At 58.5% G+C, this 15213-nt stretch overlaps 1 protein-coding gene across 4 annotated transcripts in view; it reads right to left on the bottom strand.

Annotated features, from left to right (window-relative positions):
• GRIK5 (glutamate ionotropic receptor kainate type subunit 5) overlaps window positions 1-15213 on the bottom strand; it is a 54479-nt gene that overhangs the window by 37400 nt on the left and 1866 nt on the right. For 2 of the 4 annotated variants that reach the window (XM_078063127.1, XM_036103274.2), the window contains exons 2-11: window positions 12595-12723; window positions 12129-12293; window positions 9526-9623; window positions 9264-9429; window positions 7221-7399; window positions 5776-5829; window positions 5513-5674; window positions 3922-4074; window positions 3420-3524; window positions 3203-3310 (exon numbers count right to left, since the gene is read on the bottom strand). In XM_078063127.1, coding sequence (XP_077919253.1) covers window positions 3203-3310; window positions 3420-3524; window positions 3922-4074; window positions 5513-5674; window positions 5776-5829; window positions 7221-7399; window positions 9264-9429; window positions 9526-9623; window positions 12129-12293; window positions 12595-12673 — 1269 coding nt within the window. In that variant the 5' untranslated portion in view covers window positions 12674-12723. Of the gene's footprint in view, window positions 1-3202; window positions 3311-3419; window positions 3525-3921; window positions 4075-5512; window positions 5675-5775; window positions 5830-7220; window positions 7400-9263; window positions 9430-9525; window positions 9624-12128; window positions 12294-12594; window positions 12724-15213 lie in introns of those variants that run through there. The other 2 variants (XM_078063128.1, XR_013444259.1) reach the window with 2 other exon arrangements.

The raw sequence follows: 15213 nt of genomic DNA, 5'->3' as shown, positions 1-15213 counted from the left end.
ATCAAAAAAGGAAAAAAATCATGGATAAAATGGACTTTAGTAAAATTAGAAATCTTTTCATCAAAAGATTGGGAGTGCAGAAGCAAGCCACAAAGCACAAGGTATTTGCAAGACATATATCCAGTGACGATTGTATCCAGAATATATTAATAACTCATAAATCGATAAAAAGGTCCTATGTCCCAATTTTTTTCAATAATTAAAAAAAAAAAAACCCAAACAGAGGACTTCCCAAAAGAAGAGTGTCAAATGGCCAATAAACCAAAAAGGTGGTCGACTTCCCTGTTCAGGAAATGCAAATGAGAAGCACAATGTGGTTCGTCTGGGGGGTCATCCGGGTACCAAGCTCAGGGCGGCTGGGAAGACCGGATGACACAAGCAGAGGGCCCGGCCCGGCACTGAGACGTCAGCCACGGTGGTGCTAGTTTATCCAGGATGCGAGCTCAGGAGAGCATGCCTTCCGTGCTAGAAGGCCAGGTGGCTTTCTTACCTCATGCGATCCCCCCACAGCCCTTCAAGATGGGATTTTACAGATGAAGGTAAAGGCCAGCTGAAGTGGTAGGGGGCAAAGTCATGAGGAGAGCGAGGTCCGGCCAACCCCAGAGTCACCAAAGAGAAGGATGAGAAGTCCCAGCATGATGAAGACAATCACGGGGACCACGGAGTGTTCTGGGAAACCTCTGCAGGAGGGAGCAGGGCTGGAGGCTGAGGGAAGGCCCCACACAGCCTCGCCTCCGTGGGCTTTCTTTTGCACCCTAGCTTCCTTGTGAGGCCTCTGTCAATCTTGGTCCCAGCCACCCTTTCGGCTCCAGACCAGTGAGCTCCACCCCAGAGATAGCCTCACCCTTCCCCCATCTCGGACCTCCCCCTGCGCCCTCACTCCCAGCCTCTCTGCCAGCCTCAACACCCACATCAGCTTCCATTCCCTCTTCCTACAGCCCCTACAAGCTCAGGCCTCGCCTCCCGACCTGGAGCACCTCTCCTCTCTGGAGCTTTTCTCACATCTAGGTCTGACCCTGCCCCTTCCTGCTCAACACTGTCCACAGCCTCAGGGAAAGGATAACTGCATCCTCCAGAGACCCTCCCCCCTCTGCAGCCCCGCAGCCTCTGGGCCACAGAGCTGGGCCACAGCACTTACCACCCTCTGTGCTTGCTAGGTGCCAGGCACTGTTCTAGGTCGCTTGGACAGAGTAGGGAAGAAGGCAAAGTCTGACCGCCTCTTGTCCCAGGCACCCAGTTTGACTCACGCCAGAATCCCCAAATGCCCGACGAGGGCCCTGCCCACAAATCCGAGTCAGAAAACATCAGTGAACGAGTGGGTATGTCCACCTGTGCAGACGAGGCCGCTCCCTCCACGTCCGGTCTGGCAAACACCTCCTAAGGCCCCTGCTCTTAAAGCTCATGCTTCTTGGCATGTCCGGCCCTTCCTTCTCTGTGCACCCAACTCCTGCACAGCTTCTAAAGCCCTGTCTAATGCCATCTCCTTTGTGAAGCCTTCCTCAAACCTTCTAAAGCTGAGTCAGTCCCTCATTACCTTGTATTGGAATGATTGTGTCCAGGTCGATGTCCTCCATCAGACTGGCATCCCCTCCCCCGGTGCCACTCAAGAGTAAGGAAACCACAAGACCATCTGTGACTGTTCACATGTATCCAGCATTTGGGTTAGGCCTGGTGCACAGCGGCTTCAGTAAATATTTGTGGAATGAATGAATGAATGAGTGAATGAATCCATCCATCCAAAGAGCAATGAGTGTCAGAAAGAGAACCACACTGGCTCACGGGCCTTGGGTAAAAGGGGAGACAGGTGTGAGGAGGAGATGAAGCCTCCAGGGTCATGGCTCATCTCTCCTGACACCCCCTCCCTGACCTCTGTCCCTGCTCCCCACCAAGGACCCCACCTCTTTTGGCCCCAGGAAGCTTCTCGGTCTGGCCACACTGCCACAGGCATGGAGGTGTGACTTCTCCCAGCCAGCCCGGCCTGGCCCTCGGGGCCCCTCGGGGAGGCTGTTATGAAGCGTCTGGTTTCCCGTCTGCAGGCCATCTGGCCCTCCCCAGCAGGCTCACTGGCCCTTCTCCAGAGGGACACGAGGTCCACGCTAGATGGGGAGCTCCTCGGGGACTGAGAGAACAGCCTCTGGCATCCTGTGACACCTGTAGTAATCCCCTCTAACCTCAGCATCCACAGCTGTGAGCCAGCGCGGCTCCCACACTCACTGGGGGGCTCCCACAGACAGCGGCTGCCAGCACGCTGGGCACTTGGCTGTTCGGCAGGGCGTGGCTGCCTGGCGCACCGGCCTCCGGGCCCAGCTGCTCTGGGCAGCCTCCTGCTCACCAGGTCCTGTGCATCACCCCCGTCCTGACCTCCCGGCGGCCCGTTGTGCCAGGTGGGAGGCGGCAGGGTGCAGGGGTAGAGGGCACAGGCTCCGAGCATGTCGCTCGGCTCCAGCCGGGATTCGCCCTGTGACCTGTTTCCTCGCCTTCGAAATGAGGAAAACAAGACAAGCCTCGTGGAGCGGCTGACAGGTTTATAGAGCAGCGCCTGGAAAGGGCCCAGCACGGTGGCTGGTGCAGAATGGGGCGCTCCGTGTGTGTTTGCTGCTGCACGAAGGCCCCCTGGTCTCAGACGGGCTTAACTGCAGGAGCAGCACACACAGGGGCTCCAGGACCGCGTCCCTGGCTGGTGCTCAAGTTCAAGTATGAAGGGACTGCGGGTGCAGAGAACAGCGGCCATGGCTCAGGCTCTGGAGCCTCAGGGACATGACCCGGGGCAAGACGCCTCACCTCTCAGAGCCCTGCTTTCCACAGCTTTAAGATGGACATGAAGTGGTCACGTGTCAACACCCTCAGGTGGCAAGTGTGGCCAAATGACTACTCTAGTGATGGTGATTTTCGGGGGTCTACCCTGGACCAGACACCGTGGGAGGCGCCCTGCCTGCATGGCCCCATGGGCTCCCCGTGACACCAGTCACTGCCACATCTGCCGTGTGACAGCCAGTTGGCAGAGCCTGTGCCCTCCCTCTTCCAGTGGCAATGAGGCTGCTGACACCCTGGCCACAATCAGGAGTTGCTGGGTGCACGGGTCACATTCCCTGCTGGTCTGTGCACTGTGTGAGCTGAGGCATCCCCCTCACCGGGACTGGACTGGGGCACTGCTCAGGAAAGGCCCTTCCACCCAGTGCCCGGCCCCCCAAGCGCCACTCACCAGAATGGTCGTGACCACCAGCGTCTTGTTGGCCAGCGTGTGCGACAGGTTGATGTCCAGGGTGGTGGCATTCATGGCCAGGGTCCGGTTAGAGTACCATACCCCGATCTGGGGCAGAGAAGGGGCCATCAGCACGAGCCCGGCCTGAAGACGCCTCGGCCTGCTAGGCCTGTCCCCACCGTATCGGGACTCTGGATGTTCCCCCGGGCCTGCTCACCTCGCGGTGGCCCTGCCGGGACTTCTCCAGGATGCGCAGGGTGTAGTTGGTCCTCTGCCCTTTGCTGTTGAACTCGACCCGCCCAGTCAGCCCATCATACTCTACCTGGCAGGGTGGGAGGCGGGCAGAGGGGGGCGGGGGTGGCAGGGGGCCCAGAGGCACAGGAGGGAGAGGCCCAGAGGGGAGGAGACAGAGAAGGAAGAGACAAACAGGAGAGGGAGAGGGACCAGGGAGGACCACAGTTAAAAGAGAAAGACAATGTGCCAGCAAAAGAAGGGAGGTGGGGCGAAGCAGCAGGGAGAGGGCAGCGCAGACAGGCCGAGGAAGGCCAGGAGGGGAGGGGCCACGGAAAGGAGGAGGAAGAGGCCCAGAGAAAGCAGGAGGGGGTGGGGTTGGTAGCAGGGGCGGGGAGAGGGCAGAGGGGCCACAGGGTGGACACAGTGAGTGCCCCGGCCTGAGACGGACGGCCCTGCCCCCTCGGCCCGCCCCGCTCCCAGCTCACCATGCGCAGGTAGTTCATCAGGCTGGTCCCGTGGGGCCAAATGTTGGCTGACGTACAGGCCAGCGGCTTCACGCCGATCTCTTGGCTACGGTTCAGCTCCCGGACGGCGCTCACCACCACGTGCACCGCGTCAAACATCAGGGCCGCTGACAGCTGGGGGGACAGGACGGGGAAGAGGCAGCTTAGCCAGGGCGCCCCAAAGCCCTCAGACAGCGCCCGTCCCTCCAGGAACGTGGAATCAAGCCGGCGGGCAGTGAGGACGGGTCTCTGGGGGCCTTTCTCAGGGAAATCAGGTGGCAGTGGGAAAAACGTGCGTGCTGCCCATGCCTCTGTGGGAGCAGCTCTCCCCGAGTCACGCAGCCACACGCCTGTTTGGGGGATGGGCACGTCAGAGAGGGTTTGCCTGGACGGCCAGCTGGGTCACCTCCACACGGAGGTGTCCGTGGGCCTGAGGGCATGTCCCAGCATCTGTGTCTGCGAGGCTGATGCAGGTGCAGGAAGAGGGCCTGATTGGGGCGGGGGGCATGCAGGCTGGACACACACGACTGTCTGTCTATACAGAGAGGGGGTGTGGCATCTAGGGATTTAGGAGGCAGGTGAGCATCACGGTTGTGAGCCTGGGCCTGGGCAGCAGGCAGCTCTGAGCTGGAGGCCTGGTTCTCCTATTTCCACCTTGGTTTCCTTCCCTGTAAAATGGGGATAATTGTACCCTCTGCCTCCACGTTCTAGTGTGGGGATCAGACAATGCAACACACGCACGAGCTCAAAACCGCCCGGCGTACGGTGAGTGAGTGATACACCTGGGGCGTCTGTGCGCATGTGTTTTCGAGAGTGCGTCTCCGCTGGCTTGGTGTGAGGGTCGGAAGGGCTGTGTTGTGGAGACAGGTGCAGGGGTGCACAGGAAAGCGCCTCTGCCCAGGTAGGTCTGTGACGCCCGACGGCCCGGCTCCGTGACCGCATGTGTGTCTGCTCAGGAAGAGTGCCTCCGTGTCTTGGCATACGACTATGTGTCTGGGAACAGATACACGTAAGTATGCATCTTTGGTATGTCTGCATTCATTCAACATATATTATTGGACCCCTACCCTGAGCCAGGCTGATTTAGATGTTGGGGATACAATGGTGAACAAAGCAGAAAGAAACCCCTGCCCTCGTGGAACTTAGTCTATCTACCCGTATCTATGCCTAAGCAAACCATAGAGCAAATGCCATGGTGATTAGATATGCAAGGACGGGTGCTATGGAGAAAAATTCAGTAGGGAAGGGAGCTACAGAGTGGGGAGTTTCTCTTTTTTAAGATGGAGGACCAAGGAAGGTCTTATCACTGAGGGAACATTGGAGCACTGACTTGGCAACGAGGGAGTGAGTCACTAGTTCTCTGGGGAAGTACAGGCGAAGCAGCAGTAGGAGCAAGTGCAAAGGCCCTGGGGTAGGCGTGTGGCCGGGGCAGCATGGGAGGTGGCACGGGAGGCGTCGCAGCCTGTACTCGGGAAGCGAGTGGGGGCGCCAGAGGGCTCTGAGCACCATCTGCTCGAGGTCTGAGGGGGCCTGCAGAAGTGTCTGTGTGCCCGGGAGGAGGGCGAGTGCTCACCGCAGGACCTGGGTAAGTGCTGGCTTCACAGTTCTCCCTCCAGGACATGTTGAGGCTGCGCACAAACTCGGGGTAGAAGGGATGTGAGGTGTTGAACATGGAGAAGCCCAGGATGTTGGAGGTGTCCTCCACGATCCCATCCAGGTGCAGGATGGGAAAGTCCTGGGGCCGAGAGGAAGGGGTGAGGCCTGGGGCCGGGCCCCACGCGGGGCAGACACCACGGGAGGGGTGTGGGGACCGGAGGGGCTAGATGGGGTACGCACCATGGTGGTGAGGATGTACTTGTAAAATGCTGAGGTCATCCCCAGCTCTGAGGCCTGGAGGACACGGGGCGGTGCGGAGGTGGCGGGAGAGGTGGAGACCCACGGGCAGAGCCGAGAAGACGCCGAGAGAGGAAGAGAGATTTAGAGACAGGCCTAGTGAAGACACCCGTGGGAAACGCAGTAAGAGACACCCCGAGACAGAGACAGGGAGAAGGGGACGCGTGGGGGCAGAGGAAGACCTCGGTCCCTGATGTCGTGCTGCGTGGACCGGTGCCCCAGGTGGGATGAAGGTCTCGGTGGAGGAGAGAATGGCAACCTCAGATGCCCTCATCCCTCTTTAGGGCACTCACAACACAGCCTTCTGGACACAGGCGGGCAAAGGGATGCCTTAGAAACAGGGCAGGCTGGGAGGGTACCCTGAGCCTTAACCTTCTCCCCGTGCTGCCCCAAAGCCGAGTGTGGGCTGCTACTGTGTGCGGCTCAGCCTGGTCATAGGCCAGATAACCCCCCGCCCCCCCACAATCTTTAAGAGCACTTTGCAAGGCTTCAGCTGGAATCTCAAAATTCAAGTTTGGAGCCCCCTTCTTCACAGTCCTCGAGGAGAACAAAAGGAGAAGGCCTCTCCCTACAAGGGGTGTGGAACCCCGTCCCCGCTACGGTCATTAGAACGGTAAACAGCACCCCAGCCTGCATTGCCTGAGGGGCAGGAGTCGTCATCATGAGGGTCAGGGAAGTGCAGGCTCGAGAGGAAAGTGACCGCTGGTCACTAGGTTCACAGGACCCCAGCCCCGGCCCGCCTCCCTCCCAAGCCCGAAATCCTTTCTCTAAGCTTTCCTGCCTCAAGGGCCCTGTGGATTCTGTCCACACATTTCCCGTACGCTATGATCAGCAGTGACACATGGTTTTAATTAAAAAAACAAAACAAAAAAACTGGAGAAAAATAAATAATACAGATCAGATTATGAGAATGAATTAAGAGCAGGGACGCAATGAATGATGAATGAATATGGGTCACCGCTGGAGGGCATGTGGCGGGCGGCGGGGGAAGGTCCCGGCACTATACCCCATCTGGGTGCCCTTGAGCCAGCCCATCCCCCCCCAGAACCCCAGCTCCTTCGGCCACAAAATGATTATCACACCCACCCCGCACGGTGGGTGGGAGCCAAATTCAAGTGCCTCCACGCAGCAGGACAGGTGCTCAGTGAAGATCATGGGGAGCTCCCACCGCAGTGACCCACCGAGGCAGAAACTGTGCAGAGAGGGGAGGGAACTCTCCAGGGCCCGACCAGGGGTGCAACCGGGAAGCAGCCGAGCTAATCGTCTGCACGTAGGAAGCAGGTCTCCACATCCCACGGGACCACTGAGGCACATGGGCACAGGGTGACTTGCTATCACACCACATTTCCACCCCAACCCTGTAGGGAATCAGAGACTGGGGGACCCACCTTACGGAGGATGAGGTGGGAGATAGACGCGTTGGCGTCAATGATGATGGTGGACACCTTGTCGTCGCGGATCTCCTTGAGCAGCGGTGTGGGGTCCCGGCTGTCGTCCAGCATCCTCACCGACAGCGTCTCCTTGGAGATGAGGAAGCCACGCACCAGCTCCTCCAACCGCAACAGGCCTGGGGGAGCCGGAGGGCCCGGGTCAGAGTTCCATGGGAAGTGCCCAGCATAGGGGAGCCTGGGAGAGGACGAGGGCCACACTGCCCAGAGCGCGGTGGCTCTCTTGGGGGTTCTGGGCCCCGGGACCCCCTGCTCAACCTCCATGCAACTGTCTCCTGCCACCTTTCTGCCCCCCCTGGGATGTGTAACGGGGATTTCACAGTTGGCTCGTGCAAGCCACATTCCACTCCTGTCGCCCAAGCCACCAGCAGCCTGCCTGGGGCTCAGGCCCAAACCCTGATGGCAGCCCAGCCTTCCCACGCTCTCTCTCACCCACACCGAACAGGCCCAGGCTCCACCTGCAGAACTCGGCAGAGCCCAGGATGCCGGCCCCCGCAACCACCCTGACCTGAACCACTGCCTTCCCTCACCCCCTGCGACAGCCACACCTCCCCCCACCCCGAGGCTGTCCCCTTCACAGCGGCCACAAGCAAGTAAAGCAGAGGTGCTCCTCCTTGTGCCCAAACCCTCTCATGGCTTCTGGCTCCTTCCGAGCAGAGGCCCAAGTCCTCACAACTGCTGGGCCCCACTCCCCCTGCCTTCTCTGTCTCGTCTCCTACACACCTAGGCCGCGCTCTTGTCCTGTGGCCTCTGTGCTAGCTGCTCCCTCTTGACCCAGATGCCCGCACAGCCCCCTCCCTCACCTCCTCGACACCTCCTCAAAGAGGTGGTCACCATTCCACTTGGGAGAGCACCGCCTTCCTACTTCCTAGCTCCTCCCACAGAAAGCCTTGGCAGGCGGGGGTCCTGGCCTGGCTGGAGCACGCACTGCTCTATCTCCAATACCAAGAACAAAGTCTTGGCAGGCGTTCCTTAAATACCTTCGGAAAGACGATTTCTCCTGGAGGTTACTGAGCATGCCCCCCCCCACCTGCACACCCACAAAGCCACCGGCCTACCAGACACCTCCACTTGATGGCCACAAAGACGCCTCGACCCCGACGTGCACCTCGACCTGACTGCTCCCTGCTTCTCGGGCAGAACCCAGTCACCATCTGTGCGGCACCTCTCCCTTTTCCCTCAGGACTCTCCCCAAACCCCTCGTGGCCCCTCTCGAGCCCACTGCCACCACCCGACAGCTAAGCAGCATTGCCTCACCCTGCCTGTCGCCAGCCTCCCGGCCACACCCCGTGGCCCCTCCAGTCTGTTCTCTGTGCTGGGGTCAGGGCTCTTGCTGCGGTGCACCCGGCCGTGTCCCCTGCCCCACCCTTTGTGGGAACCTTCCAGGGCCACAAGGCCGACACACAAGGCCCCAAATGAGCGTGCCTCCTGCACGTGCTGCTTCATGGCTCCCACACTCGGGCACCGGGCTTGCCGGGAGCTTCCTTGAGCCTCTCACAGGGGCCGCACTCCCCCAGACCCACAGCCTCTGCCCTGCCACACACCCCCCCCTTCTCCCTGACCCCAACTCCTCCCCAACCTTTAGGTCCCACTCAGAGGCCCCTTTCTCGGCGACACGGGCTCTGAGGCTTCTAGACCCGGGTAGGATTCCCTTCTGTGTTCTCCGACAGTGCCCCACAGGGCCCCTGACAGAGCATGGATCACTCTGCGTCACAGCTGCTCGGCTGCCGTGTCCCCCACTGGCCCTGGAGTGACCTCAGGGACCACACCTAGTGCGCACCCACCGGGGCCTAGCAGGGGCCTTGCACACAGGTGCCAGTCACTAGCTGCTGACCAAAGGATCTCTTTAGGGAGGTGGGCGGGTCTGGGTTCCTGAGGGGGAAGGAGGTGGGGGACGAGGGGAGCTTGTGCCGTGTGGGAGACTAGAGCTCTTGGGCAGGGGAATTCGGGGGAATAAGAACAAAACATCCAGTTCTCCCTCACACTCGGCCTTGGCGCAGATGAGGCTGGCCGAGGGGTAGTTGAAGGACTTGAGGATGCGGGAGACCGCCAGGCTGACGTCCTCGTTACTGGGGTACAGGCTGACGGACGCGAAGCGTAGGTACTGCAGGCGGGGTGTCTCCTCGGGACCCACCTTGATGTGGGGGATCTGGACAGAGAAGGAGCCTTTGCGTCTGCCCTGTTGCTGCCTCCCCAGCCTCGCCTCCCAGGGACCCACCCCTACCCTGCCCCGCACTCGGCTCACCTCCTTCTCCCCACAGATATGGCTCACGGTGGAGGCAGACGCAGGGCTGGAGGAGGGCCCCAGGACAGACACGACCCCCTTGGGCAGGATCTGACACACTGCAAGGGGTGGGGGAGACAAACGGCAGTCAGGGGCCCTCCTTTCGTTCCCCACCTGGCCCGGGAGCACCTCTGACGCTTGGAGCTGCCCGATCCCCCTTGGCCACTCCAGACCCAGAGGCCCAATCCCCGACCCCACCCACTGCATTGGAGAAGACAGAGAGAGATGGGGAGAAATGGCAAGAGGGGTGGGTCAGACCAAGAGAGAAACAAAGGAAGGACAAAAAGGAAAGAGCGGGGGCCTCCTGGCTGCAGAGGTAGCACCTGCTTCCCCAGCCTCTGTCACACTCCTCTTTTCTAACCATGCTACAATCTGGGGTACGACCCACAGCCCCTCCACCCCAAACCCACAGCCAAGGGCCCCTCTCCGCCCCACATCCCAACATGGTTCTTCTCTTGCATTCATTTGCTCCTCTTTCTTCTGATTTCTTTCCCCTTAAACATGTGCGCATCTCGACACTGGGAGATAGAAGCTGTTGTTTTTGCCTGTCCGGTGCCCGTTCTCATGGCAAGACCCTAACTTCTCCTCCGGGAACTGTAGGTTTCCCAGGTTTGGCCGGCACCCGAGCCAGTATCAGAACCACGCTGTCCTGGCCAAAGTGATTGGCGCAGAGATGGGGACGGGTTCAAACCAGGGCATCAAGAGCCTTCCCCAGGTTTCTGCTACAATTATCACTAGGTTTGCTATCCTGGTAAGATGTAAGTTCTGAGCTGTTGGGCTGGAATATTAGGGAGGGTATTCCTGAAAATGAAACCAACTTAGAGGAGATCAGGGCCCACAGATGAAGACACAAAGATTCCTGGGACATCATTTAAAGTTCCTGGATCAAGCCATGCCTGAAACAACCCTGGGACATCATTTGAGTACCTGGATCAAGCCATGCCTAAAACAATCCTGGGACATAATGTGAGAACCTGGATTAAGCCATGCCTGAAATTAGTCCCTAGGCCTTCTAGTGCCATGAGCGGATAAGTTCTCTTTTTCCCTTAAAGCAGCTTGAGTCGGCGGGCGCCTGGGTGGCTCAGTCGTTAAGCGTCTGCCTTCGGCTCAGGTCATGATCCCAGGGTCCTGGGATCGAGCCCCACATCGGGCTCCCTGCTTCGCAGGAAGCCTGCTTCTCCCTCTCCCCCTGCTTGTGTTACCTCTCTCGCTGTCTTTCTCTCTGTGTCAAATAAATAAATAAAATCTTTAAAAAAAAAAAAAAAGCAGCTTGAGCGGGGTTTCTGCCACATCCAACTAAAAGCATCATAGCTAAATACCTTACCTTCTAAACTTGATTCTTCTCTGCCTTCCACATTGGTGAAGGCCCCATTTCCACAAAGCAAATGCTTAGAAACGATTCTTGCCTTCAAGCCTTCTCTCAATAGGCAAATTAGTCACCAAGTCCTGTCTCTTTTTTGTCCTCAAATTTTCTCACATCTGTCCCCTTCTCTTTGACCCCCTCCTCCCCTGCCCTACTTTAGGGCTCTCAGCTCAGGCATGCAACACCCTCCTCACTGATCACCCAAATCTAGCCTCCAGATTCACCTTCCAAAAGCCCAGCTCCCTGGCCTAAACCCATAGATGGCTCCCTTCTGCCTAGAGGTGAGGATGGCATCTTTCAGCCTGCCACTGTAGGACACCTTGAACTGATCCGCCCATCTGCCCAGCCTCACCTCCCATTGCTCTGTCACACTTCAGCCCAAAATTCTCTCACGATCCCTCCAAACATGTCCTAAGTCCAGGTAGTCGGGACAGGTGCAACCCCACACCCTGTTCCTTGGCTCCATATATCCACCTCCTCCGCTCCAGCTCCAGACTATAGTCATATGCCTGGAACACCATCTGCCTCCTCACCCTCCATCCCAGCTTCTCCCAGTTTGTGTTCTGTGCTGCACCAGTCAGAGAAGTACAAGAAACACCGTACCCCATTCTTCCTCTCACTGATTTGAAACAAACATGAATATAACAAAGGCTCTGATAAAGCCTGTAAGAAATCAACCAGTCTAAAACACTGAAGTCAGCATCTCCTGAAGGTGTACAAACCCAGCATGTCTGTTCAAGAGATACCTATTAACGTTCGCTCGATCTGTGAGGATCCAACAAATACTTATGCACCTCTACTATGTGGTTCCAGGGCATACTTTGAGCAATGCCACTCCTATATCCTGCTCAACTTTCAGAGCTCAGAACTTTAGTTTAGCCTTCTCCAGAGTGCCTTCACTGTCCCTGCCCTGAGACTCCCTTGCCTCGCTGCCCAGGCCCGTCATTACTCAGCTCTGGGGACTATGTCCCTAGCCAGCTTATCTTTCAAATGAGGCCCTCAGCTCCTATAAGGGGTGAACTGGGGCTGGCGCTCTCCCCACCTCCTTACACCCAGCAGCACCATCTCTGGGAAGGGAAAGGCAGAGGGGACATGAAGGAAGGAGCAGGTAAAGCTAGAAAGCAAGCAAGCAAGCTGAGGAACGGACTGAGGGCTACCAGCCTGCCCTGCCTCACCCCACACCCCCTGTGGCCCCGCTCACTGGTGTCCGTGGTCTCGTACTGGCTGTCCCGCTGAAGCTCAAAGATATCTACTTCCACCCGGGCCTTGGCTGGGACCTCGATGATCCCGTTGATCTGCTCCCGGGCCAGAGCCAGGGCCAGACGCTCACCGCGGCCGCACACCGTCTGGTCGTCCAGGATTGCAGCTGAAGGGACACAGGGGTTGGGGACCAGACTCTGGGTCCTGAGAAAGGAGAGGCTGGGGTCCTAGACTCCTGGGCACTGAGGTGGGGGTGGGGATGCTGACAGAGGGTCTAGGCTCCTGGACGTAGGGTTGGACAGAGCTGGGGCTCTGGACTGCTGGGTCCAGGAGGAAGAAGGAGCAGGGGGCTGCTCTTCCTTGTTGCTGAGGGGAGCTGAGACCTGAAGCCCAGACCCCCGGGGCCTGAGGGACTGGCACGCTCAGGGAGGGTCTCTGGAGGCAGGGCAGGGGCTGTAGGGCCTCACCCATGCGCAGCGATGAGAGCACCTGGCAGCTGGGGCTGGCGAAGGCAACAATCAGCAGCAGCAGCAGCTCAGCCGGCATCTTCCTCCCCTCCTCATGGGGACGCAGCTGCCGCGGCCCCCACTCGCCACCTGCAGGGAGCGCCCCCCGCCCATGGGGGGGGAGACTGCTGATATGGGGGGGCCTCAGAGCCCTTTGATGACCACAGGCCCTGGGCCATTGTGGGTGAGCTCTGAAGGGCCCTGCCCTTGTCAGAAGCTGACGATACTGAGGGCATGGCCACGAAGGAAGCTCAGGCCCTGAGAGCACTACCAGCGAGGAGCTCCCAGCACTGAGTGGGATAGGCACGGGTGGAGAACATTCACAGCTACCAAAATGGGAGGGATTTCAGGTTAAGAATTCCAGGGACCATCCCCACTGCAACAGGAACCCAGGAAGTGCCACCCCCCCCACCCAGTCCCGCCCCTGTCTCTGGGCAGGCAGCTGTTACTAGGCAACAGAAACTGGCTGGAGAGGATGCGGTGGTTGCTAGGCAACCCCATCCCAGGCCTCACTTGCCACTTTCCTGACGTCCCTGGCTCCCACAATCCCACGGGGAGAGAGGCCTGGACATCCGGGGTCTGGAGGGGAGAGTATCCGGGAGTTAAGGAAACTTGGAAAGAGAGGGAATGATGGAGAGAGACGGAGACACACATGGAGACACACAGATGGAGACAGATGGATGGACCTGAGGCAGCCAAGGGGCTTAAAAAAAAAAAAGTAGAGAGAGAGAAGGAAGAAACAGGAGACAAAAATAGGAAGAGAGGCTGAGGCAGAGAAAATACAGAGACTCAGAAAAGGGGAAAGAGAAAAACAGGCAGAAATGCAAGAGAACAAGAAGATAAGACAGGAAAGGGAGGGGGATAGAGATGGAGAGGACAGAGGAGTTTCTGGGAGGTAAGGACAGGACTAGGAGGAAGAGAGAAGAGGCAAGAAGGCAGGGAGCCATGGGGGTGGAGAAAGGGCAGGGCGGGGAGAGGAGTGTAGGGCAGGCAGCAGAGAGGGAAATCAAGGCACAAGAGACACAGAATAGGACAGGGAGACAGAATGGAGAGAGAACACAATCCCACTTAAGATGCCAGCAGAAGTAGCTGGAAGAGAAGAGTGAGTAAGGCAGGGAGGGAGCTGTCTGTCAAAGCAGATGCCACACTGCAGCCCCCACCCTGCTCTGGGGAGCTGAGGAGTAGGGGGAGACAGTGCATCTCTGCTCCCCAGAACGGCTCCATCCCCAGGGAGTTAGAGTCCTCCAGGAGCCCCAGGCCTCTGTGGAGCACCCCACCCCCTTCCCCCCTAACCAGGGAAGGAATGAGTTCGGCTAGATGCACAGCTTCACCTGGCCAAGAGCCATGCCCCGGTGGAAGGGACACTGGGTTTCCAGGGGAGAGGTTTACTGTGAGGCTCAGAGTGCTGTGAGGTGAGCTTGGGGGGTCTCCCTGCACCTAATCTGATCCCCATAGAAGAGGGGCTTGAGCTAGTGAGATAGCAGAGTGAAACCTGCCAGGGGAGGGTGGAGGCACAATGCAATGCTTCGGACCATCCTTGCAGCCAGGAAAACCTAGGCCAGGGCAGCAGGAGACCCTATCAGTCCCTGCTCTGCCCCAACTCCCACCTGACCTTGAGCAGGTCCCTCTCTCGGTGCCTCTGCAAAAGGCAGGCTGGGGGTGGGAGGGCATCCTGGACAGGCTGGGGGCTGCAGATGGTCATTTGGATCTAAAGTGAAGGCTTCAAGGGTGGAGGAGCAAGGCAAGTTGTAGACCAGGAAGAACTCTCAGGGGGAGGGCTGTGGAGGGTGGGGCTCGGAGAGAGGCAGGAGCGAAGGGGGGGTCATCCCAAGACACCAGGGGCTTCTGGGGGCAAATCGGGGAACAGAGACTGGAGAACAGGGAAGCCCGAGGGAGAGACAGGAGCCAGGAGGGCAGGGTCCCACAGGTGGCAGACACAGGTAGGAGCAGAAAGACAGAGTGCGGGGGCCAGGGTTGGGGGCAGCGGATGGACAAAGACATACAGGAAGGCACAGACAGAAAAGACAAACCAAAAAGAAGTAACTGGGGCTAAATGAGAGACAAGAACATACACATGTTATCTAGAAGTGAGACACCAAGAGAAACAGAGACAAGACGGCCAGGGTGAGGCAGGGAAGCAGGCAGGCCTGAGCCCCATAGGCCCAGACACTTAGGCAAAGGCAAACAGCAGCCAACTGGGCAGAAGGAGCCGAGTGAGGGGCCCTGCAAGGGGAGGGAGACAGACAAGAGGGTGAGCAGGAGATGGGGCCAAGGTGAGAAAGGAAATCGGTGAGACAAATGTGGTGAGGAAGAGGGCAAAGGAAAAAAAGACCACAGGTGCAAGGATTGTAGGGAGGGGGAAAAAAATCACAGAACTCTGAACAGGAATAGGGCTAGGTGGAAAGAGACAGAGAAAAATGAATGTCAGAGCCACACAGCAGATGTAGAGAAGAGGAAGGGGCCAGTGGGACAGGCACAAACTAGGGGAGGGACAGTGAGGGCCAGGGAGGGAAATGAGGTGGGGAGGAAGAGCGAGTAATCTAGAGGGGCACAGGCAGGGACAGGCTAAGTGCCCATGTA

Source organism: Halichoerus grypus, chromosome 15 (genome assembly GCF_964656455.1).
Source record: "Halichoerus grypus chromosome 15, mHalGry1.hap1.1, whole genome shotgun sequence".
Classification (NCBI taxonomy): domain Eukaryota; kingdom Metazoa; phylum Chordata; class Mammalia; order Carnivora; family Phocidae; genus Halichoerus; species Halichoerus grypus.
Note: the sequence above shows the minus strand (reverse complement) of the source record. Positions and strands in the feature narration are given on the sequence as shown.